This window comes from Diadema setosum, chromosome 22, assembly GCF_964275005.1.
Source record: "Diadema setosum chromosome 22, eeDiaSeto1, whole genome shotgun sequence".
Lineage (NCBI taxonomy): Eukaryota > Metazoa > Echinodermata > Echinoidea > Diadematoida > Diadematidae > Diadema > Diadema setosum.
The window spans coordinates 3941074-3968557 of NC_092706.1; the positions used below are offsets into that span (position 1 = coordinate 3941074).

General features: G+C 38.2%; 1 protein-coding gene across 1 annotated transcript in view; it reads left to right on the forward strand.

Annotated features, from left to right (window-relative positions):
- LOC140245030 (uncharacterized) overlaps positions 1 to 13082 on the forward strand; it is a 49507-nt gene extending 36425 nt beyond the window's left edge. The window contains exon 2 of the mRNA XM_072324620.1: positions 11829 to 13082. Within this exon, the coding sequence (XP_072180721.1) occupies positions 11841 to 13082 (1242 nt within the window). The 5' untranslated portion in view covers positions 11829 to 11840. The remainder of the gene's footprint in view (positions 1 to 11828) is intronic.
- Positions 13083 to 27484: the final 14402 nt, after the last annotated feature.

Sequence of the window (27484 nt, forward strand, 5' to 3'; positions counted from 1 at the left end):
GTGTGTGTGTGTGTGTGTGTGAGTGTGTTAATGTAGCTCCTCGCCTATGGAACTCCCTGACATCTTTTTTCCTTGAAATTGACAATGTTTTATCTGGAGCACTTCAAAGCCTCAGTCAAGACTCATTTTTTCCTATCAAGCTTTCAATTGCGAACTCTCTTGGAGGAGTCTGCGCCTTAATTGAATGTTTCTACGACATATATTTGGCGTTTTACAAATGGCGCTATACAAATCATTTATCGTTACACGTGTGTGTGTGTACGTGTGTGCTTGCGTGTGTGTGCGTATGTGTGTATTCATTATTTGTTTAAGTCTCTATTTTGGAAAGAGTTTGTTTGCAAAAACCGATAAGTCCATATTTGTCAAATGGAAATATTTGCGATTAAAGGTCAACAAAAATAAAGAGAATAATAAGAAAATTTTTGCTTCTTTTGACCATAACTTCCAAAATATACCTTTATATGTAGTGACCAATATATCATTTAAAAGATATCATTTTATACTTTATGACAGAGACCGTGCTTCAAAATCTTCAAAAATGGACTTATCGGTTTTTGCAAACAAAATCTTCAAATATTTACCTCTATATGCATTTTAAGGCCTGGAAAATAATATTTTGTTTTGATTTATATTGCTGTGGGAGTTCACGAGCGTTTTGCTATTTCTAAAGAAAAAAACACAATATTTCAAGTGAACGAATAGCCCTTTAAAACAGTTTGCTGACGTTTAGAATTTCTGTTCGCACGAAGTGTTTTCCATGACTGCCAATTGCTGTGTTTTTCGGTCGTAAAAATGATTCTTTGCGGCCTTCTGCTGCTAAGAGCTTTACGAGGAGAAGGTTAGTTCAAATATGAACGCTTTTTACGATGTGTCGTGAAAAGAAGAAGAGACCAACAGAAAGCGGGAAAAGGAAGATTGTCCTCAAGCAACCTCCCCCATCTCCAAATATTGTGTATGGCCATTGATCGAATACACGTGTCGGCGGCTGCACTTGAACGTCTCAAGAAAACGGGAAATCTGATTGTCTGTGGTGTCTTCGAGGTCGCAGAACATGCAGAACGAGCGGAGAAACCCCCGGAGCGCTTTGCAGCCGAGTAGATATTAGTTTCACAAGTGCAGAAAATATGTCATCATCTCTCAGTCAGGAGGGACTGAAGAACTTGATCTTCAATAGCGAAAAACGTTTGTCTCTTCCCCACTTTATCCAATGCCAAAAAATCTCCTCGCCTATATTGGCAGTAGGTACAGCAGACAAACGACTCAAACCTTTGAGTGGGTCAGTAGGGATTGTGTACACAGAGCATCTCAGCATTGAAACCACGAGGTGTAGCAGAGTGGGTTTTCCAGATGTATAGCGTGTGCGCAACTTCTACCGACACAAGGGAAAAAAATTATATGTTTTATCAAATCATACAATTCTTGAAAGTATAGATAAGCTATCCGCTGACCGTAGTTTACCAGACGCATGGAAAACCATGCGCGCATCCGGTAATTACCGGACGTATGGTTATGGAAAATGGCTGCAAGGAAAATATGATTGCTTGGCAATGCACCAATCAAATTCAGAAATTCCCTAACCCACTAGTAATAACTTGTAGAGAAACTGAGCAACAGCGCTGGCGAGATGAAAGATCCATTACTTAATACACACAACAAGTTCATATCTACCTTAGATATCGTATAGACACATGCACAAGGCACAAAAACACAAACACACTCATCCATTTTTTTTTTTCAAATTTGGGCACAAACTATAAGAGCGGACAAAGACTCGACTCTTTGTAAGCCAGTGTAATAAAGTTTCCACAATCTACCTTTGTATCTCAAAGTTACTAGACTAGCGTATACGTCCTTGTCTATATGGAGATACAGACTCGTCCGTACTGCCGACGCAAATCGTGTTAGTTCCAGTTCAGGTAAACAAGCGCACATGCCCGAATAGGTAGCATATGGAGAGGCATTGAATAGTGAGGGAGGATCGTCCCTAGAGCCCATGTCAACGAGTGCTTGCAAGAGAGAGTATTTTCTCGTTTTTTTTTATTTTTTTTTCTCGTAATAGTCTTTAGAACTAACCTACTTTGCCTGCAAGCGAGATTTTGTTTTTCTGTTGTTTTCTTTTTCAAAAGAACCAAATGTTATTGAAGTGTGCACTTAACCTTCGTTCTCGCCACGAGCGCTTGCATACTGTACTGGTGGTGTGCCGACATGCAGTATTACAAGGTCGTTACGGTTCGGATCATTCGAGTGTTTACTGTACACTCGCCTGCGGAGACAGGTGTTCATATAGCGTGGGGGGGGGGGGGGGTGGGGCAGCCCTTCTGCGCACGACGTTCTGGCTGAAGCCTGTTCGTAGCGGGCAGATCATTGAAAGTTTGAAGATCAGGAAAGTTGTTGTTTTTTTTTTTCAAAGGGCTATATAGTTTTGGTTGAGATGGCGGATTCATATTTTCGCTTTTTGCGAGATACCCAAAGTAATTACAATCCACTTATGAAATATTCAAGAGCATACAATTATAAGAAGAATTCAAAGTTTATTTTATGAAAAACGGTTTGAAATGGCTGAGATAGCCAACAACAAAGTGAAACAAAGTCTTCCTAATAAAAGGTGGATGCCATTGTTTATGAGGATCACTTTGTTTATGGATATCTCAGCCACTTCAAAACCAATTTTCCACACCAAACCTTGAATCCTCTTAGAATTGTATGTTCTTTCATATTTCATTAAAAAGTTTCTAATCATCTCACACAAAAGTTTGAAATCCAAAGCGCCATCTCAACCCCAAACTATATAATAATCTTCCCTTTAAGCGTTCTCACAATTTCAGAGCTCACCCGTTCCTCACGACTGATTCTTCGGATACTCCTCGGAAGGTGTCACCGCACAGTCTCTCTGTCTGTCCTCTAGTATCATCTAGATTTGTATAACATTTTCATCTTTTGTGCAAGTTATCTGAAAGGAAATGTGTACGTCATATCAGAATAAATCATTAGATTCCAGGAGTTGCTGAATTTTTGGAAGTTGACGTGGTAAAAATTCCACAATTTTTTTTTTTGCTCTTTATCTCCTTGGTTATCTTTAAAACATTATTCATTTTAAACTTCTTCACGTTCGCGGCTTTGCAACGTCTTTGATATTCCTTGACTTACCAATTGTATTTAAGAAATCAAGAAACCAAATTCTTATCATTATGGTCTGATTTTATGCCAGTATTGACTGGGACAAATTAATTGTTTAATAGGTTCCCATTTTTTCTCTCTTTTCTTTTCTTTAAAACAACAACATCATCATCAGCAACAACAACAACAACAACTAATTCTTTATCGCCATTTAAAAAAACTGGAAGCATCCACTTCGGTCTATCACAAATATAAGCATTGAGTAAGATGACCACAACAGCTACGCTGCTAGAGTTATTCTGATTTATTTACTTTAAAAAAAAGAATAATAAACAGCCGACAATAGCAGTCACAGGACTGACACACGAGAGCTGGCGAAAGAGACTCTACACAGGAAATTATATATGTAGAAACCCATGATAAACCAAAGTAGAAATATAGCCCAAATCTGGTCAAACATACAGCAGGCATGCATGAATCATAACGAAAATGAAAAATACGCGCCAAAAATTGCCGTAGTGCTCTTTTATATTTTTCCATAAGCACAATAGCAATACATGTTAAGAATGCAGATTGACGAGTAAGGAGCGTTGGACAGAGGCCAATCTTTCAGCTTTCATTCGGAAACACAAACTTTAAACATTTAAAATGCTCGTTTTCATTTGTTAGTACGTGTATGTAGGTCTGGGCATTTTTTTCCACTGCCATAATGGTTTGCAGGCTGATCACCTGTTCGGTGCCAATTTTCTCGAATAAGCAGCTAGCGGGAACCCGGGACTTCAATAATGCATGGCCCAAATTAGGCGGCATCCCTCAGGGAAAAAAATGAAGAAAAAAAAAACCCAACAACAACAAAAACAACAAACTCAGATCAGTCACATGTAAAGCATTGTGAGCGTTTCTGTGGATGGCTACGTGTGTGTGTGTGTGTGTTTATGTTTATGTGTGAGTTCTGTTTCATCGTGTGTGAATCAGTGTATAAGTGAGTATATGCTCCTATGGTTCGTGTCGTATTTTTCATCAATAAAATGGCATATAGGGCTTGTATCCACCTTCATAAAGGTACAAGTAATCCTTTTTTTTTTCTATTTCAAGAATACATAATAACAAAAGCAATAACAATAACCTTCATAATGATGATGGCAAAATGATAACTATAATGATAATGACAATAATAATGATAGTGAAAATGACGATAATCATAATAATGGTGATAATGATGACAATAATCATGATAATGGTGATAATGATGACAATAATAACAATAAGAATATTGATGATGATTATTCTGATATTTAGATCTATTTCTCAGGAAGCGGATGGTGAATTACTAGAACAATGAACCACATTTGAGTATTGGCGTAACATGCATAGAAGATACATGAGAAATTAAGCGATTACATCCGACAGTAACTGTTTGTTATCTTATTCCCTTTTTCAGGAGAGTTAAGTTTCCTTCCTTGACGACGTGATATATATATATATATATATATATATATATATATATATATATATATATACATATATATACATAAATGGTAACAAAACTGGCGCGATGAGCTCACCTGAATATTCCTTACACCTGTACACGCAAGAGGCAGTCACCAGCACTAGGTCAGTTTTACCCGCTGCTGGCAAGCTGACATGGCGATGGAACGAGCAGAGTCTCGCCAAATGGTCTCTTACTTCCCATGATCAGATTGTAGATGATGCTTTCTGGATGGAAGCGTCTAATCTTGAAAGCTTCGTGCATCTTCACTGTATCATCTTACAGAAAATAAAAGCAACTTCAGTATGCTTTCTGTCTTCTATCAGTATGTCAGGTGAACTCTATAATAAGAATAAAAATGAAAATAAACGCGTTGGGTCAGAGAAACACAATTTTCTCATAGCTGTCAATCAAAAAAGTTCGGTAGATAGTGCAAACGCAGAGCTGGCAATGTCCCGGTTAGCTGTCATGGTTACGATTTAAGAGATATCGAAGCATTTTATCCTCATTGTGGTGTAAATTTCCAAGTACATTTACCCCCTCCTTGACCTCGAAACATGCAGCTAAACAAGCGCCTGTGCGAGAACGCACGCGAAAAAAAAAGGTGTTGACGAGCTCGTCCAGAAACGGCGGTAACAGTGGCGGATGCGGGGGGGGGGGGGGGGAGGAGGGGAGGGGAAGGAGTGCACCGGGTACGCGCCTCCTTTAATGTTGTTTTCTTCTTCTTTTTTTAAATCACAGAAATAAAAATGATTGTTCTTTTAACCACAGAAGAAATCCCTTATGTTTTTCTTCTTTTTTTTGCTTGTCAGCTGATGAAACCCGGAAGTGGCACTCAAGCTTTCTTTTTGCTTGTCAGCCGATTAACCCCGGAAGTGGTACGAGAAATACAAACTGCTTTGCGCCCCCCTCCCCCTTTACGGAATTCCTGGATCCGCCCATGGGTAATTTGTCTGCCAGGTGTGAATTACATTTCCACACACCGAACTATTTCAATAGAAATATTGATTAAATAATAATCATCATAATAATCATAATAATAATGATAACAATAATGATAGCAATGATAACAATAATGATGAAATATGAACAGTAATGGTACTACTAGTGGTAGTATTATCGGAATAATTATCATGAAGGTAATATTAGCAACTCTAAATAGTAAAGACAATTACGATAGGGACAAATTTTATCTCGTGAGTAACTGAAATTGAAAGCTATGAGTCCTTCATAGCTTCCCGGATATGTTATATGTTCCTGCAATGAATATGTTGTCAGTCATCTGCTTGAAGGACAGTATGAATGCTCATACAAAGTTAGAGTATAATGAATTTCCGCGGGGCATAATACCACTTATGTATCATCGCTGCAATTCCACCCTCAACCACCTACAATATGATGGTATCAGGGCTTTAGTTCCTAAAGGTATATATTGTCTACGTGCATAGAATACACTGATATTGTTTCTTCGAATTGAATCTATTTTAAAGATATGTCTCCATCGGTGCTGCTTTTGTAACAACTGATGCTTGACCCCTGGGGAGGGGCAAGGTATATCACACATTATCCAACCCATCGTAGAGGTGACTAGTAAATGGTCGGTCTTTGATAGAGCGGAAGCGGAGAAGAGAAATTTAAAAGAATCTTCAGAAGTAGATTGAGATGCGCATTGAGGCACACCTATATTCTGCTTTTCCAATTTTCAGACAATTGTTATGGTGATGAGTATATGCTATGGATAATGCTCTCCGACTATATTGACTATAGTTACTGTTATTGAGTACGTTAGCATATCTCTGCAAAGGAATGAAGACTATTTTAATACCAGCTTCAATTTCATCTAGAATGGATTGCTGTTTTCATTATTTGCGGGAAATGATATTACGTCCAATATATCCCAGTCTCACCAGTTTATCCTAGAAGTGGCATTGGGACTAGACTTAATAAGAACATGATATTCTTTTGGTAAGGCAAAGAAAAGAAAGAAGAATACAGAAAAAAAACAGGATAGAGGACTTCTCAAAAAAACAAGGAGACGCCCCAGGGAACGGGGATCTCCACTTTGCCATGGATCAAAAGAAAAACAGGCCACACTCAATCGATATGAGAATTTCGGATGACACGTGGATCATGGGATACGGGGTGTGCAATTGGAAAGGAATCCATAGGACTACGATGAAGAAATGTTATGAAAGCTGATATTCCGAGGGAGAAGGAGAGATATATATGCTTATGCACCTCATCTTTCTGCTATATATCTATCGGGTTGATTTCTGTTTTCTTCTCACCCTCTGGGAAGTAGAGGACAGTCACCTTCATCTTGTGTGCTCGGACTTTAGCCTCTTCTGACTCTTTGCACTTTCTGTTCCGTACTATTTTTTTTTTATTTGAGGAATATTCCTTCTATACACCCTTCCCCTGCAGAAAAATGTACTTACAAACACACACACACACACACGCAGACATATTTTGCGCTTTAATGTCAATCATATATCCCTGCAGCCAAATTGTCTGGCCTTTACTAAATTGTCATAGCCCACATTGTACAAAATGATCATCCACATCCACGTGAACATCCACGTGGGAAACCAAGCTTAAAGAAATGTGCGCTTTCGGTCGAGATGGGGTTTGAGGTTTCCAACGTTCCTTGATGATGATCTTTTGAGATAATGTCACACCTCTCATGAAATATGAAGGACCATATAATTCTAACAAGAATTCAAAGTTGTTGTTTTTTAATGAAAACTGGTTTTGAAATGGCTTAGATATCTAAAACAAAGCGACCTTAAAAGAAGGTGGGACCCACTTTTTTATTAGGATTGCCTTGTTTTTGTTTTTAACATCTCAGCCATTTCGAAACGAATTTTCATCAAATAAACATTGAATTGTTCTTTGAATTGCATGCTTTGTAACAAAATTGGTTTCTAAGTATCTCGCAAAGAGTTAAAAGCTGACTCCTCACCTCAACCGATACTATTCCATCCCCTTAACCGGCAAAGCACGAGCTTTAAAAGTACAGTGGAGTTTGATTTACGTAGCTGCAATTAGACGGACTACAAGGAATTACAACCAGACACGAGCCAGACAATTCTAATAAATTGCTACAAGACCGACTCCGAGCCCAGCATTTCGTGCTCTACATATCTGAGACGTAATTTATCGATGCAGTGCAAAGGACAGCGGGCCAGCGTCATGATTGAATTTGAACATTTGCACAAAACAATGTCTCAAATTTGTGTGGGACATGAGGGAGCATTCCGCATCTTGCCCACAATGACATCTATGAAACAAAGTCATACAAATAGAATGGAAGAAACTCACACAGACATAAAGAATCTAGTCTTCGAAATTTTTCAACTTTTGTTGGTTTTCTACTTGTATTGGTCGGCGACTTTCAACAGAGAGACATTTATATATAAGTGGCGATAATGTCATCACATTTATTTGTTGTTGTTTTTTTAAAATCTATTCTGTGTTCTTTACACAGGGCCATCTCTTCAGTTTGTAAAACTGCTTTACAATAGAGCCTTGTGTAATACATAAAAATGTAACACAGTTTACAATTTGAAACAACGTTTGATTATTGCAATCTTACAGTCCATAACAATACAATACAATACAATACAATACAGTACAATACAATACAATACAATACAATACAGTACACTACAATACAATACAATACAATACAATACAATACAATACAAAGTAGGAATAGGTTAAATCAGTAATCGAAGTATAAAATTGATTACGATATCAAATAGAAATAAATGATATACAACAGTTTAAAATTAGATAACGACTTACATTCAGAACAAACGTTAATCATAACCAACAAAACATCACGTGTATACGGACGGCAAGAATAATGCTACTTAAAATTGAAAATCAAAACTTAAACATTTACACAGTTTCTTAAAATATTGAAAAACACAAAAGTTTGGACATGAATAGGTAATGATTGTTTGGCTTGGGTAAAAACAAAAATGTGTACAGACGGCAAGAGTATATCAAAATTAAAAAAACATATCCAAATGGTTTCTTTAAAAAAAATGATTATAAACGTAATATTTAGGGTAAAAAGAAACCCAATTACAACCTTAAAATCCCCCTCCCCTGAAAGTTATTATTAGAGAGTGGTTGCACGAATATGACAATTTGATTCGGAGAATGCAGTTAATACTTTTCAATTTCCGGTACAAAGACATAGCACCAGCGGTTTCCTGAAGAAAAGGTGAACTTTCTATTTTTCATAGGTGTCTTCCTCCAGGTCCGCAATCGATCATCCATGTGCCATTCTTTTCGTCTGTTAAAACTTTACTGTACGGCGACTTGAATGTGGCCTGTAAAAATGTGTGCTTCAGAGAAATATTTTAGGAAAAGAAGACGGTTAGATACCCGACAATAACCGTTTCACTTTTCCTTACGAACGTACTTGACTTGTTCACCATGGCGATTTGTCAGACTTTTGTGCTTTTGACCTCTATGTAACAAATGGTTCTACACTTTGAATAGACCTTTGAGTCCCCTCAATATTGTCTCAAACTTTTTTCACAGTAAAGGAAGTCTCCTTTCCGCAAAATGCATATAAATTTCAATGCACGTGAAGATAATGACTAGTAGAATTGACATATTTTACTGAAAGAATTTATTTATTTATTTGTAGAGGCGAGACCTAAATATTTTCAGAGGGCGTCCATATGTATCTATTAAAACATCGGCTGGTCTTGCGCTGTGTAGTAAACTAGGTCATCGTCATAGGGTTACCAACAAGAAAGAAACCAAGCCAAACTACACCTAACCAAACGAAAAAAAAAAGAAAGAAGAAAGCCTGGAACCAGAGAATCATCCGGATTTCAATCATCACCAAAATATGAATTAACTTAATTAACTAATCAATTGATACAAACTGATTACCGTTTCTTTCTAGCGTAACGATGAAAACGGACCTATCATCGGTCAAAGTTTTTGTTAACATTAATGCTAGATAATGTGTAACGCACAGACAAACGCCGTGGGAAAGGTAAAAACCTCCTAGAAATCAACGACGCAATTCAATCTCCCTCGCTCGATCTTAGCATGGATATCATCACATCAAGAAACCTTAACACAGCAAGGCGGATCATTACCCAAGAAAAGAAAAGAAAACAAAGAAGGGAGAAAACAAGAGTACATGACTGAAAGGATATAGCTGATCCTTGAGAAAAGTAAACTGGAACAGAGACGTTAAGAGGCACAAGTACAAAAAGAGACGGGGGAGAACAGAGTGTCTTTGCCAGTAAGTCATCTTAATACAAGAAAACTAGGACGCCAGCAGAGTAAGAAGGACGGAGATAAAGGGGGATGCTTGAAGAGAAAGAAAGAACAAATCAATGGGAGGAGGGGGAATAGGAGGGGAAAGGGAAAAAAAAAGTAAGGGAAGAAGAATGAAACGAAATAAAGGAGAAATCTATAGGAAGAAAGAGAGAGAGAGAAAGGGAGGGAGAGAGTTAAAGGGGAACTATCAATTCGACAGTGTCAACACTTTTAACTATATGCTTATGGGAATTGAATCGCCCGCATGTGGACTCCAAGGGGAATTCCCATATCGCGGAGGCGGCAGGTTAAGTAGGTAGAAGGCAAAAACTGCCGAGCCGGCGTACCTAGGGATGCTCTTCCACCTTCTGCTCATCCGGATAGGAGCGCAAATAGCGGTAATTTCCCGGCGACGTTCTCCCAATTACGTCATTAAGGTTGATCCCCACGGCATCAGATTTCTTATCAAAGACATTCTTCGGAGATTATGCGAACGTCAAATTTCATCCGAGTTGCAACTACCGATTAGCGTCTGCCTTTTGAAATATACGGTTTCAGGCATTTGGACATCAGTCAAGAGTTTTGAAACACATCTCTAACTCTTTTGTAGAAAAACTGAAAATGATATCTTAAGATTCGTCTCCCCGGCATGTAAGAAAATCCATTTTCCGCAAAGCCACTTATTAAAAGTGTGCTTTTTATTTGTATGATCTCTATTTCCCAAAATATCCATTACGTATGGTGTTGTTGTCATATTAGAATCAAGAAGAAAGCCTACTGCTAAATAAGGAGGATCGCAAACAAGAACTGGTGGTATATATTTTTTGGTCCTTCTTTTTACGGATGTGAAATCATGTTGTCCATCCTGTCCATCTAACATTTTAACATCCACTGTGAAATTACGTGACAAAGCAACTAAGCACATACAGAAAGAAAATGCATAAAAAGTGAATCTTGATATCACCCACTTGCCTAGATTCGTGACACCTTTGTGATTTCTTTTTCAGGAATTGTGGATACTGATCTTAATGTGGAAGCACAACAGACTTAGCTGTTCGTTTTTGTTTTTTTCTCGAATGGACAGGATGGATGCGACAAAGCCCCGTACACCTCGGGTCAAAAGACAACATGCTGTTTGCCAGACATTGATACACCTTCCGCTCATCATTCTTGTTCACGATGATTTGCAAAATACAAACAAACAAACGAACAAGTCGAGGACTAGTTATACACGCACGAACATACACACGTGCACAGGCATATCCGTTGTGCGAATTCCTTTTTTTTTTTCGAAGTTTGGTTGAAATGCAAATCAAGCGTGCACACGGTTATCGATCTGTGGTGATCGATAGCTTGAGATGAGACAGCAACAATGTCAAGTACAAGTAATGGGAAAGAGATCCCTAAAGGCATGGACATACTTGCTGATCAATCAACAGTTCTTAGAAGCTGAGAGTCGAGCCCAAATATACAACCAGAGACATAACATAGATAACAGTGAAGGCTGATGAACTCGGGTGACTGATATTCAAACGCAAAAAGTGCCACGGGAAAGAGTAATTGAGCGGGAACATGATCACATGCGACCGGCTGTACAGTTCTGGGGCAGAACTGTTTCTGGCGCAGTTCTGCCATCTCACACAGCTTCTATCTCGATGATTTGTGAGCGGTTGACGATGTACTAAACCAATTCTTCTTAACCCTTTTTTTTATCTTTCGTTACATCATTTCCAGCTTTTTTCTCATCGAGCGATGAAGCATATCTTCAAGTTTGTTGTTCTTTGCTTTCATTCTCATTAAATCACTCTCAGTAGCCAGTTCTGAGCATCTCTTATGCAATTTAAAACTCAAGGACAAAGGTTATCATGAAATGCTAGTGATTTTGATCATGCGTTTCTCTATTGCATCTCTTTTACGTCTTCTGCAGGTGCGGCGACTCATGTCTGCAATGGCAGAGGGAGGGAACGACGAGCGGATCAAACTGCTCAAGGGAAGCGTCGGAGACGGCAACGAGCTCCTGGAGAAGTACGGCACCGTCATCAAGGACCGCATGGAAAACCTCAAGCAGCAGATCCTGGATGCAGCCGACGAGGACATCCTACAGGTTGAGCAGAGCCGACGGCACCTCCTCCACCAAGTGCAGCGGATGATGGAGGAGTTCGACTACAAGCTCAGAGAGGTCGGGGTAGGGTTCATGTCCAGGATGGACAATCCTCGCATCGGTTGCTTCTCCGGACTCCAACGCTTAGGATCGATGGAGGTCGACGACCGGCTGTCATTCATGGAAGAACACCTGAACGAGGTGCTCGACCTCATGAGCGACATCCAGTTTAATCGCGAGAATTCGAACTCCAAACTTTGTATAGGTCACATTGTCCAGCCAAAGATTCTCCGATTAGCGTCGTCAATCAACCTTCCGGAGACTACGGGCCATCCGAAACGTAGCCTCACCGCTCTTCCAGACGGTAGTGTTGCCATTGGACACGATACCGGCGGCGTCGACATATTTCATCCGGATTTCGGTATAAAGAGGTTCGTCGATGACGTGACGGTCCGTGATATTGCTGCCTGCTCAGATGGCAAAGTGTTGGTTCTCAGCTTCGATCGGCACATCCATGTCTTCGACAATCAAGGCAAAGCCGTGCAGACATTAAGTCCGCAGGAAACCTGCTTCATGTTCTCGCTTTCTGTAGACCGGGGTGATATACTGTTTGTAGGTGACTGCGAGCTAGAGAAAATATTCGTGTTTAATCTCAAGCGCGACGCGCCGACGGCTCTGCGGACAATTCCGACGGCAGCCAACACGCCCTGGCAGCTGCATGTTTTGTCCACGGGTCAGCTTCTTGTCGCAGATCCTTGCCCACCCTATGGTCCTTCCATCAAACTCATCGACCAAGCAGGCTCCACGGTCACAGCGATCCACCAGGAGGAATGGTCCAGCGCCTGGTGCACAGTTGACCGCGATGACAACATCTATGTGGCCTTTGCCAAGAAGGGAATCGAGAAGCGAATATCCATCGATATATACTCGTCCGATGGCAAAGTCGTGGAGAACTTGACGAGGAACTTAATGATGCCTAAGTTTCAGTGGCTCTCCGTTGCTGTTCCTTCTCCAGGCACGATAGCGATATGTAACGAGACCCATCTTTTTGTGTACTCGTGGCGCTCGCAGTACCATTGATACGAACTCGTGCGTTGTGTGTATGTGTATTTGTATGTGTATCCACATGTTTATCTTTGTTGCGATTAAAGCAGTTTGACTCCGGCAGAAGTGACAAAAATTTTCGAGTTCATCGTACACTTCATAAAAGAATTCCGTCTACTTATCCGCAAAGTGTCCTGTACAAAGACTCACTGGTGTAGCTTCCCCAACACATCAATTGCTATCATTCTGTGAAAGTGTACACAAGCCCAACAACTATGATAATTGACAGATGAAAAGATGAGAAAAGGACATTACAAACTCTGATACAAAGTGCGTAATCTCGTTATAGGAATGCAGGTTTTTTTTTTTCTTGACCAAGTGACTAAAATGTGAATGTAATGATACTACGCGTTCCCCATCTCGTAAGTTCGAGACCTTTTGCGTCAAAATTGGGCAGTATGATTACTGAAGAAATCTGTACAAGCAACTGCAAGACGGCAAACAGAACACCTCAAATAGTTATTAAAATTTCTGAAACTTTCCACGACACTCGTTATAGTAAAAAGTCTTGCTTGTCCCGATTTTCTAGGTCCGTACGTTTTATCGTTGTGAACATACAACCTGATGATTTTAAGTTTGGATGAAGATGAAATAAAATTAATTCTACCGATTTATTGATGATGAAAATGGTAATAATTTCTATAAGACAGCTTTACAGATGTACATATAGACATATAGAAATATATATAAATCTACGTGTGTGTTTGTGTGTATATGTGTGTGCGTGAATTCATAAATAAGACTTTCACTTAATACTCGTCATTATATTGCTCAATATCATTTCGCACAAACTTTGAAACTGGAGTATATAGGCCCTATTCCTTTTTGGTCGTTCAAGCAGTGGGAAATGACTCTTTTCCGTTCCAACTGTCCCTCTTCAAAAAACAAACAAACAAACAAACAAACAAAGAGTGAAGGACTAATCTATGAAAGCAAGTAGAGATAAATTTCAGCACGTAAAAATTCTATGTCTTTCCGTCAGCATCCTATGGGTTAAATGAATGTAAATGTCATGATCAAAAAAAAAAAAATACATGTACCGTGATGGTATACAGAATAAATCGCTTTACAAGTTGAACGACTTACATCTTCTTCTTTTCGTTCTCTCTATCCCCAGTCCGTCAATAATGCTGTAAGATTCACTAGCACTGTATTTAAAGACACGGTAGCGTAGGGATTCATGGCTGGCCCGATTTATTCGCTGCCCACCAGCTAGGGTAGGGTAGACATGCGAAAACCACAAATAGCACCGGTCAGAGAACATGTGCATCGAAGAGTTCGCTCATCGGCAACCGTCGGCTCCAATCGAGATTCCTCGGCTGTGTTTGTATAGACCTACACATAGAGATCAGTGATAAAGCTATACACAATTCGTTACGGGGATTCTCGAATATATCCGAGCCGGGCCAGCCTATCCACTTCATGGTATCCCCACGCTACCGGGTCCATACAAGTTAAATGCCACTCGACACGGTATCGACGTTCAGGTGACCATTATGAGTAGAATAGATTCTAACAACAAATGGAAGAGGTTTTATATATATCTGTAGTAACGCAATGAAAGTGTGCTATTTCAGAGTTTAATGCAATTGCAAGAAGAAGTGATATCGGTCGAATACAGTGTATATGAAATTCATCACCAGTTATTCAAATTTTTTCGACCGTGGAGTGTGGTGTTTTACATTAAAGGCCACCATGTAGGCCTTGCTATCGATCAGGAGGCGATACAGCAATACGACACTATCGATGCGAGGATCAATAGACTTTCGGCATGCAAACAAAGTGTAGTGATGATATTCATTTCTGCTATCGTAGGAGTCGTTTTGCGCATTAAACATCAGATCGATGATACAGCGTAATTTGATTTCGCACCATCTCTCCCTCACGTATGCCCTAGCTTTACACGGCATTTTTTAAGGGCATCGTCTTTCGTTATCGCTCCGTATCAGGGCGAGATTACGAGCGGCTTGGATAGCTTTAGTGTCTGCCGGGCTGGAGCCGATTCGACGTGCAGTTTACCGGGTTGGTGTAGCATTATGCACAGGCAGGCGGTTCGTGCCGAGGCATTTTATTACGCGTGCATCGATGTAAAGCAGGGCGAAAGAAAGTCGAACATTCCAGTCAGGGACAGCGTTTTTAATGAATTCTTCTTCGATTGAATGTTAATGAGAGTTCGCTCAATATTACCAAAACAAATTGTCAGCGCATTTGTTTATAGGCTTCAAACATGGAGTAATGCCGTACTACATGACCCAGATTACACCCAGTGGTGACTTTGTTCCCTGTCAGTTTTTGTTATTGTGTCTTGTGTGATCTGATAGGATTTATAAGCCACAGTCTTTGCCATCAAGTCAAATATTAAACGACTTCAGCCTAAACGATCAGTGGTTCAGTGTTTTTATTTTGTGTGGATTTTTTTTTTTCAACCAGCTTGCAGGAGTAAGCATTCTCTTGCACTGAAGGCTACAGGCAAACATCTCTAAGTAACAGAATATTGGACGAACCATAGCCATGAGCGCTCTGAAAGTTTCACGGCAAAAATTAGCGATGACATCCACGGAGACATTTTTTTTTTTTGCAACTTCAAACGAGGACAAGACAACGAAGACAGCTCAATTCAAACTCCTGTTCGTAAAAAAAAAAAATGTGTCCCAATATATTAATGACAAATCAATACATTAACTGAAATCCTTCTCATGTCCTGTGTAAATTCGACGAAACACGCCTTTCAATGTTCAGCAGGGGAGCATTTCAACAAGCGCTTTATTAGATATTTTCTTCTGACAATATGTTTCACGTTAGTGAAATTCTTGCACCTTCCTTGCTGAAAGCAAGATTGATGAAACGCCTCCCCACACTTTCAGAAAAGAACGATTGACGCATCTCATCCAAACAGGAGGGAGAAAACCCAACAAATTTGACAGATTGCCATGTTTTTAGGAAATATTGGAACATTTTACTGACATTTAAGCGTGTTTGCTGATAATGCCATTTATTTCTTCTGTTGGTATAGGGAACATGTTTCCGCAAAGTTTCTGTCATCAATTCAACAACTGGCTGTAGCTCATAATCTTTAGAACCATTGAAATAGAATGAAAAAAAGACAGTTTCAAAGGTCCTGTTTACCTTTGGGATAAGTGATTTAAAGAATATTCAAGATATCACTTTTTTTTGTATCACAAAACATCCTACTATATATATTCATATTGCAATAAAGCCTAAATATAAGGAGATATCACTATTTTCTCATTAAACCATATCTGGAAACATTTTATTATAACTTTTTTTAACATTTGGTATATTTAACAATACTTAACATCGATTATACTGGTTCAATTTTTTACATCGGTTGTTTCTATCCCTAACTCACATTTTAGAACTATTTTGAATCACTAATGCTGGGTTTTTGTTTCATCTGCAAATGGTAAATTATATGCCTTTAAGTTTCAAAGTTGTCACTGAAACACTGTTATATCGGTCAAGGTCAAGGAAAACGAAAAGAAAAGAAGTGATTATGTCATCGCCTCATTACCCTCGTTTTAGTTTGTACATGGAATATAATCAATCATCAATTTCATTAATAATTATTGTGAACAAGTTAGAAAATACCATCGCTCTCCCATTTCAAATCTTTCCCATTCCTGTAAAATAATCTTATGCGAAGGAAAAGATTCCTTCTTTTGGATATACTCATAATAAAAAAGATACAAAACCTTGCAATAACGTTTACTTCTTGATATTGTCTTGGTTGACAAATAAACAAATTGTTGTTGTTCTCCTCGTTCCATTTGATGTAAAACTGTCTATCTACTCAAAAAAACTTGAAAATAAAGTGGAGATCGACTTACAGTCATGCATACATCCATTATTGCCGCAAAGTGAATATAGCGATGCGTGCTATCAATAAAGCCATATCATAGAAAGCTGACAGTACCCCCAAAAGATTGCTTAGTTTTGTCATCCTTACAACATGGATGAGTCCTCAGTTGCATTTTCAAGGACACGCTGCCGCAGTTTGACAGATGTTTCACAAAGTTCAATGCACATTTTGGAGAAGAAGGAAATCGACTATTTCAGCTTTTCGGTACATCGGTGCCGATCTTGATGCAAGCCGATGAAAATTCTTTTTTTTTTTTTGGTTGTAAAACCCTAATTTAATAGAAACCCATTTAACTTATCTATACTAGACGAAAGTAACGTATTGTTTACACGGGAACCAGACGCATCATATTTTCAGCCTGAGAAAATTATCACGTGATCATGCTTGCAAAATCACTGACGGGTATTTGAAAAAAAAAAGCCTACACATGCAATACATTTTATACTATGTTTCAGCTCGTACAATTTCTACATAATTTTCTGTCCTCAAATCACATCAACTGGCGAATTTGCTTCATAATGCGAGCAATTCTCCCTCGCTGACAAGACAGTGTTTGACGAAGCCCACTCACACACTTTTTTTCGTTATGTTTTTGGATCCTACTATTCCAACAGCATTTGCTGTCCTGAAATCACATCATTTTTAAAAACGAATTCGCTTCATTTCATCAGAGAGTATACCCCCTCGGGGGATTTCTAGATGCGGAAATCTCATGTTCTTCATCGGATCCGGCAAAAAAAAAAAAAAAAAAAAAAAAGAAGGACTGAAGCCAAGAAATTCATTTTATCTTAAAGGGATCGTATAGTTTTGGTTGAGATCTAATTTCAGGTTTCAAACATTTCTTGGTGAGAAAACGAGAAACCTCTTTTGAAATATGAAAGAGCATGTAATTCCATTCGGAATTCAACGTTTATTTGATGAAAATTGTTTTTGAAATGGCTGAGATATCCACAACAGAGGGTTTCTAATAAAGTGTGGGACCCACACTTTATTATGATCGCTTTGTTTTACTTTGTTTTTGGATGTTTCAGTCATTCCAAACCCGTATTTTCATCAAATAAACTCTGAATTCCTCTTAAAATGGTATGCTCTGTACTATTTCATAAGTGTTTTCTTGGTATCTTGCAAAAAGTTAAAAGCCTAATTCTCATCTCCACCAATACTGTTCCATCCCTTTAAGCTATGTTTCTCTCTAACCTCTCCGCTCTGTCCATGCGCACACGCACAGAGGGAAACACAAAATGAACATTATAAACATATGAAAAGAAATGAGCTGAATATTACATAGGTTGTTTTTTTTTGTATGTGTGTACGGGCACATAATTATCTCTGGTGTAGTAACAGATAAAGTGGATATCCGTGACCTTGAAATACAGTCGAACTGGAAAGCCATGTTATCCAAGAGTGGCTCAGTTCATAATCTGTTTATCCTTGCTGTCTTTTCTCTTTCTTACTTTCTGTCTGTCTGTCTGTCTTTTTTTTCTTTATTCATTCATTTATATATATATTTATTTTCTTTTTTTCTCCCTCTCTGTCTCTGACCTTTGGTAGTTAAGGTAGAAGTGGTTCTTTTATTGTCGTAATGACGGGATCATCCATGAGGGGACAGACAAAAGAGGCTGCGGAAATAAAAGTAATTGCCCTGGACTATTGAAGGATATACACAGATTTGAAGATAATATGATGACATAAAGAGAGAGGTAGAGAGGGAGAGGGAGAGATAGAGAGAGAGAGGGGGGGGGGGAAGCTCAGCTCTAGGGAGAGAGATGGTTAGTACAGTAACGAACCAAGGTAACATTTCGGCGATGTAAATGCCAGGAAATAGCACAATGCAAAACCTGACTGACTATAATTTGTTCTAGTATAATTTAAATCCTTTATCTCCTTGTCTATCTATAAACGTATCTATCTATTTATCTGTCACTCTATAGGCATATTATTATATATATATATGATTATGTTGCATGCACACATTTATCCACATACACGTGTGGCACATGCTTTATATATATATATATATATATATATATATATATATATATATATATATATATATATGCATGGATAGATATATAGATAAATGAATAGATATATAAATAGATAAATAGATATTCCGTTTCTATATATGCATATAGGTAGGTACATATCTAGACACTTGGGCAGATACAACGACACTTGGACGAGAGGAGGAAATCGACATTGCACGTCATCCGGACTAGACATCGGAGGTTTGCCTTTATGTTCCTAATTTGTTCACACTTTAAGGACACTTAATGCGGCAAATTGACCTTATCAAAACGCGTCCTCTCTTAATATCAGCCTCAGCTTCTTGATGTTTTCACTTTTTTTACCGTGTTTCATACTTCTCTGCCTGCAAAGTAGCTGCAATTTGATCGAGAGATTTATGTATTATATGAAGAGTAGATTAATCACACTTGACCTCCTTTTTTTCGAAGATTCTTAGTTATCCATAAACCGTTTCAATTGCTTCAGTATCGTTGATTTTGTTTTTATTTTGTTTGATATCGACTTCTTTAGACATGTTAGAGAGTGTGTGGGTCGTTTATTATTTCTTTGGACACTGAAGGGGTGCTAAGATATTTTTTTTTTTGTCCATCTCAACAAACATAGACTCAATTCGTAGACATGGTAGAAATGATTATATTGATTATAGGAATTCCTCTTTGAGGCGAAAAAAGGCAATGTTTCAGCCAAAAAACTGATTACATCGCAATCGTTTGCCTGTAGTCCCTCTCGTTGAAATTTGGGTCACTGAATCATGCCTGCAGCTTACACTTCTCTCTCGTCTAGACTAATCACGTCATGCTATGTCTATTTGCTTTCAAGTTATTTGCTCTCTTCTTCTTCTTCTTTTTTTTTTGTATTCGACTATCTTCCGTCTCCTCCAAACCACTTGCACACTGGCACTTCAATCGCTTTTTCATTAATACTGTAGATTCATTACTTCTGCAAATCACGTAGTACTATTCTTAATTCTCTCTACCAATCTCTCAGCCGACCTGGCTTTCTTTCTGTTTAATGTTACCCCTTGCGTGCTCGGGATACTTTTATCTTTTTAATCCATTTTCTTTCTTTCTTTTTTCTATTGGCTGAGCTGTGAACTTCAATAAGCCCTTTTGAAAGTCATTATGATAGTGATGGCTGTGTAATCCAAGTCTATTTAATGTATGCAGTTGTCACGGGTAATATACGAGGGACAGGGAATTCCGTAGCTAAATGTTCAGTATCTTTCTGATGATTCGTCAATGACTGATAGAGGGAGAATGTACCTCTTTGCATGTTACCGGTACTCACGCTAACGATCAGGCAAACTGATAGGCCTATGTTTGTGCAGGCATTGCAGGTTGAATATTGTTCCCCCGATGGAAGTAGTGTAGATGATATTAATGTACGTATAGGCTTACTTCAAAAGCACAAATCGCAATGGAGCTTTCATTTTCATTCGTGGATCGCGTGACGTTTGTATGGAGTTACGTCTTTTTGCATATAATCAATGCCAGCTTTGAAAGTCACATGCTGCCCACGAACTTTGTAATTGAGTTTCTTGCCAGGATTCTTTCAAGGTTTCTGAAATCTATAGATACCAGCAAATACAATGAGACTGACTTGCCTTTTTGGTTTGAATTTGACGGAAGATGGAATATTTTTTGAAGATTCTGATTTCGAAGGACGAAACGGTAAGTTCATCGAGCGCTACTCTTGGAAATAATTAGGCATTAATTGTAGAAATGTATTGATACTTTGCTTTGTCTTTTTATAGATCAGTCACGGATGTGTGTACGTCATGTCACTCATGATAATATGAAGAAATTGATATTGTCTTAATTGAAGACGAAAAACGATGTTTATTAGAATAATAATGTACAAGAGAATTCCGTCATCTCGGTGTTTTCGATAATATAATCATTTGAGCATTTAGCTCATAAAACCTTATGACCGGAAGTAGTAGCTGATGACAAGAATTGGAACAGGATCCGGTTCAGTTTACCTCTCTTGCTCATGACCACAACATGAAACAAGGTTGATTTACTTAACAACAGTTTAGATTGGCCTTTTTTTTTCATGTTTGTGAACTTCAATGACGGACGTCACTTCCTCTGATTTTTTTAAAAAAAATCAATATTGGAAGACGTATCAAAGGAGGAAGAAGATTTTTTTCTTTTTGAAGTGACAATGCGTGGAAGTACCTGTTATGAGTAAAAAAGAGCGCACATATATGTTCAGGGGTGGATCCTGGAATTCTGTAAGGGGGGGGGGCGCTTTTACAAAATGAATGGGGTGCACGCTGCCCATTCTCTATTTTTGTTTCTTTTGTTTCAGCAGAAATTATAGGGGGCGCCCGGTGCGCTCCCCCTGGACCCGCCACTGATGTTTGCCCTCTGTTTAAATATTTTTTTTAATCATTGTAAAGACGATTGCAGGGTTTGTTAATGAATATAAAGACGATTACTACACGTATATTCACTGAAGTGAGCTCTAACCTGAATGGCTATTGGAACGGCTGAGTTTCGTTTTGATTTCTCAAAAGATCAGAAGAGCTTTTTATGCCTAACTTTGAAATGTTTGATGGTGGACGTTGAATGGGAGAAAATGAACGATAATTCATGTTTGCTTCAAGTGAAGAGCTTATCTACAAAAATGTCATTAAACGAAAAATGTCCTCCCGCCTTTGGCATAAAGTTTAAAGCACTTTTTGATCAGTTTATTTGAATAACGTCATCCACTGAGTATTCATTTGTCATCTTTGGTTTGGATTTGTAATAATGGTTTTCAATTTATTTTACGTACCAACAAGTTAGTTATTAACTTTTTTTTATGAGCAAGGAAGCAAGCACCGATGAAGTCCCCACTCAAGGACAGGAGTATAAAGATAAATTACCTGGCAGAAGAACACTACCACTGCTACCAGGGGCTTGGGCAAGCACCTCCAGACCCAAAGTCCAATCCAATAAAATAGTGTCTCAATATTGGTAATATTTTCATTTATATTATATCCTTTCCATCACAGACACAGACAAAAAACAACCCGCAAAAAAACAACAACAACAACATCGAGTAATTAATCAAGTAACTTTGAACATCGTTTCCCATTCAGTGACATTTCTTTCCCCTCTATCTTCAGAAATCATAAAATTACTCTCTAAAATTAATTGAAAACCTTTGAAAGTGAAAAGTTATGCAATTGTAAAGTTATGGTGGTTGCATCCATGCTATTGATGAACGCAGCGAAATGGTACACCTTGTTTCAACATGCACTTGAATGTCGACGGTCGTCAATGAAGTGCTACTGTAAATCAGAAATGATTGATTACTGCTACGAATAAATCATTGCGATGTTTGCCTACATTATCGAGATGGGCAAGATACTCTTACAATTTTTCCGCTATCTTGTGTTTCTTTCTTTGTTTGAAAGTGATGATGGTTTGAATGTGGCTCATGTTGTGATCGTTACAATATATCGAATGTGAAGAAGTGTATTATGAATTTGTTTTCTTTCTGTCTGAAACCTCGTTTTAACAGAGCCTTCCAAACTGGAGTTACCCCGACAACGTCCGGATTGCGTCTGGGTAATCGTTTGTTGTTGGTGGTGTTGTTGTTGTTTATGTTGTTGTTATTGTTTTTAACCTTGCCCGTTAAAACGGTCCCCACATAACGTTGTTCGGACGCTGTCGTGGTAACATTTGCCAAAATCTACGCTAGCCACAAAAAAAAAAAATGAAATTATTTGAGGCCTTTTTTATTGTTCATTTTCACATCATTGGGTTCTGTGGTGACATTTTCAAAAGCATTTTCGTTGCTAAGTGTTTATCACGTAACCTTTGAATTTGCAAAATACAGTTTCGTCAAAGAAGAGAACTGTACCTATTTTTCTCTCAAATTAGGAATGATTACTTAGTTTCTCTCTGGTTTTGAGTAGATCTAATGCATTTGACGATTTTTTTTTTCATTTCAATTTTCCTCTAAAAAAATGTACTGTAAAATTCAGAGTTGCCAATTTACAAATGATATATGTATATGTACACACACACAAACACACACACAAACACACACACACATATATATATATGAAATGGCCTGCATAAGCTACTGGTCGTGGTCATAATAAATCACGTGACTAATGCAGTGTAAATCAAAATCATTATACTGCGAGTAGTGACCACACGTCAGAATATATAATTCTATAGAATTTGAATGACTGCCAACGGTGCTATGCATTGTATAATGAAATAATGTTTATTATGTAGACCATGATATAACAAATATAGCCTTGTCTATCGTTGAAATCTAACACTTTACAGTCCCTTGGGAGTTATATTTCCTCCCTCGAGAAAATCTTTTCTCCTTTTTTTTTTTTGGGGGGGGGGGGGAGATGTATTCGTTGCGGGGATGCCAATAATTAGGCGTACATTTCGCTTCTTACAAGGCAGTATCTGCTTGACATACACTGACTAAAATACAATTTTAGTCGAGGGATAAGTTTTACCCCTCCTTTCTCTTTGGTGCATGGAAATATGATATGATATAGTATACATAATACGTATTTGTGGGTATGTGTGTGAGAATCTGTCTGTCTGTCTGTCTGTCTGAAGTCTATACGCTTCTGTATTATCTCTATACGTTGACTCTATTCCACTCACATACAGCCCTTGCCCCCCCCCCCCCTCCTTTGGCGCTTGACATATTTCCATGTTCACAACGGATGAAATGAATTCACCATCGCCATTAATCCATTATCTTGTTCCCCCATGCAATGTAGTTAAATCCACAGCTTAACTCCTTGGACGCTATAACACGACAGATCGTGACGAACAAAATGCACGCCTTTACCTGGGGAAAAGTGCAGGAGTCGTGACGCTAGTAAGCTAATAGTTAATTCTGGATCACCTGAGGGAGTGAAAAGAGGGGAAAAAACTGATGCAACGCATTTGGCTAATGAGACAACGATACAGTCACCTAATGACTCTTCAGTTATAAAGGCAAATGGCGAACACGCTTTCCCCACTGCTTATCCCTTATACAAGACTGTAAGCCTTAATATGCAAAACCGTTCATAACGAAAGTCCCGCGATGTAATGGCCTTATTAATCACCCAGTGTTTAAGGGACTGCTTTGTTGTGATATTCCTTTATCATCACGAGGACTCGTGTAACCTGACGACAAGTTATTTTACAAGTACTTAATAAAGGGTAGATCACTATCCAAAGTATAGCGTTTGACATGTAAGGAAAGGCAATAGGTAAGTGGGACAATATGGTTATCAATAGCCAGCCAAAGAAGGAGAACATTGCGAGTTCAAAAGAGCGCGATTGTTTACCTTGAAGTCGAGTTGAAGAGCAATGCCCTCTATAAAAGCGGACAACTTTAGTAAATGGAGGAAAATTTGAGACCTAACTCCTCCCCTCCCCTCCCCCTAAAAGAGAACAGTAAAGTTTAACTAAAGATTTCTTGAGGTATATGAGTTTTCTTCAATTTGTCTGCCCTCTGTCGTCTGTACAAATGAAATTTTGTAAGATTGCAAATGCTGATCTACATTTTTAACATACATGCCGAAAAAAGGGAGCTAGCAGGAATCGAACCTGTCATCTACTGCTTTCATTTGCTTTGCCTTGTCCGCCTTAGACTACTTAACATAACAATGCCGAAATTTAGATCTCATAAATTTCATTTGTATATACAGACGGTAGACAAATTGAAGGAAACCCATATTAACCTCATATCTTCACCCCTCTGGTTAATAATCTCCTGCTTTCAGTTAAAGATTTCTTCTAGAGATATGTGTACAGGTCTTGAGAAGCGATGACGTTGTCACTTCTAAGCCGACCTGAATCTGAAGTGGAGTCGCACTGTCAAATGCTAAAGCACTCCTTCAGGCATATAGTCCTGATTACAGATCTCTGCGTCGTGATTTTATGGATAGTTCTCAATTTTTGATTTGCTGGGAGAATGAAATTTCTTTTTTCCCCCTTACTTCTTGTGACTAAGAGTCTCTTATTTTCACGAACCAAGGTACACCATAAAGAAAACAAAAATATTCTCCAAATGACAATTATCATTGATGTGGAAATGGAAACAAGGTTTATTCGCAAAGAAAGTCAGCTTGGTGGAATTCCGTGTACAAAATGAAAGAGCACAGCTGTTCACAAGAATTTTTTTTTCTCTGTCTCTCTATTGACTATCGCCCTCTAGTGGCCACTGTGCGTCTAACAAGGTGCAACTCATGTTAACTTTCACAACCTTGGAAGTAAATCGGAGTGAGAAATTTTGATTTCCTCTGAAAGAACCGAGATGTCCTTTACAAAAACAGCAGTTTCAGACGAATCACATTTGATTGTATACAAAGGAAGCAATGAAGAGTTTTATTGCAAAATGAGCTAAGTCCATCATCAGGTGGACTTACTGTGAAATTTAACCTTTCCAGCAATACCTTACTTGTGACATGATAAAGAATATTCTAGAAGTTATGATTAGAAATATTCTGTATTTTCTTATTGTTTTTAAGCAGATTTAATTATAAACTTTTCAACTTAACAAGAATGTAGTTAGCTCGTTTTGCAGAAAACTCTTCATATTGAACATAATGGAAAAATATAATTATACTGAGTATAAAATTTAATTGAATACAAAAGGAAATCACTCTCAATATTAATCCCAATCGGTAAAGTAGCACTAGCAAGGAGATATTTTAGCTCAGGCAAAAAAAAAAAAAAAAAAAAAAAAAAAAAATATATATATATATATATATATATATATATATATATATATACATATAGATATAGATATATTTACAATGTGTGCTATTCGGCAGGATACACCAATAATTTCACAGATACTGAACGCTTGCATCGAGACAGAGAGAAACAACGAAGGAGAGAGAGAGAGGAAGAAAGAGACGGAAATTTTCAAATCCATGCCTGGCTCCTTTGGCTAATATCTTTTTAAATAAATACTATACGCTGGTCATTGGACACACAATAAGAAAGTTTCGCGCTTGATACAAGGAGATTTTGCTTTCCCGCGCACCTCTGAAAATCCGCATTGACCACAAACCTATTCAACGCGCGGGAGATGGGATCTTTTATCAAGCTGATCTTAGACTGATTTTCAGTAATCTGCGAAGTCGTAATGGAGAGCAATATAAATCCGGGACAGTCCCTGTTTGAAAACACAAAGACGATGAAGAAGAAAAAGAAGAAGAAGAAGAAGAAGAAGAAGAAGAAGAAGAAGAAGAAGAAGAAGAACAAAGCATAATAAAAGAGAAGAAAAAGAAAAGAAGAGAAATAGAAGAACTAGAATTAGAAAATAAGTAGCACAAGAAAGAGAAGAATGAAAAGTTTAATAGCATAATTAAGTTAATTCAAAATAGATAGATAGATAGATAGATAGAAAGAGGTAGATAGATTGATAGATAGATAGATAGATAGATAGATAGATAGATAGATAGATAAAGGTAGGTAGATAGACAGACAGATAGATAGATAAATAGATAGATAGATAGATAGATAGATAGATAGATATAGGTAGGTAGATAGACAGACAGATAGATAGATAGAGAGATAGATAGATAGATAGATAGATAGAGGAAAGAGAGAGAGAGAAGGGGGAGGGAGAGGAAGAGATAGAGATAAATAGAAACAAGGAGGTGGAGAGAGAAGGAGGGGTAGAGCGAGAGAGACAGAGAGAGAGAGAGGGAGAGAGAGAGAGAGAGACAAGGGGGGGGGGACTGCTAAAGGCTCGAAGTGTCCGACGTTTTACACTCATTAGGAAGAAGTTACAGCAAAGGGAACCTCTTCCTGGCATTAAAGTTACCGTTTACTATTGGGAGCAGTGATTTTAGAAATGATCGAGTTATCACATTTAATGCATATGTGTAGGTCAATTGTATCACAAAACAGCCTACCATATGAAAAATTTGCAATAAAGCCCAAAAAAGGAGATATCACCATTTTTCTCAATAAACCATAACTGTAGATGGTTTATTCTAGAAACAATTTTATTATACATATTGTTCACATTTTGTATATTTGACAATACTTAACTTTGATTATACTGATTAACAGTTCTACATTGGTCGTTTCTATGCCGAAGTTACACTTTAGTACTATTTTGACGCACTAAAGCTGGGTTTTCGTTTCATCTGCAAATGGTAAATAATACCTTTAACCTTATGCAGGTGATGGGAATGTCAGTAACGCAACAGAACACACTTCACACCAAGGTCGACAGCAGGAGTGGACAAGCGAACACTTCTACCTCCAGAAGGGGAGGTTGCTCGTGGGCTTCAAGGGTAAGGTCCCAGATATCAAGAGTTCAAGAACCCTCTCTCTCTCTCTCTCTCTCTCTCTCTCTCTCTCTCTCTGTCTCTCTCTCTCTCTCTCATTCTCAACAGGTTTTCAAGATGATAATGGACATAATACAGCAGCCTTTCAGTTGTATTTTACAAGTCAGTTTTTTTCTATATACCTTTGTAATTAGTTGG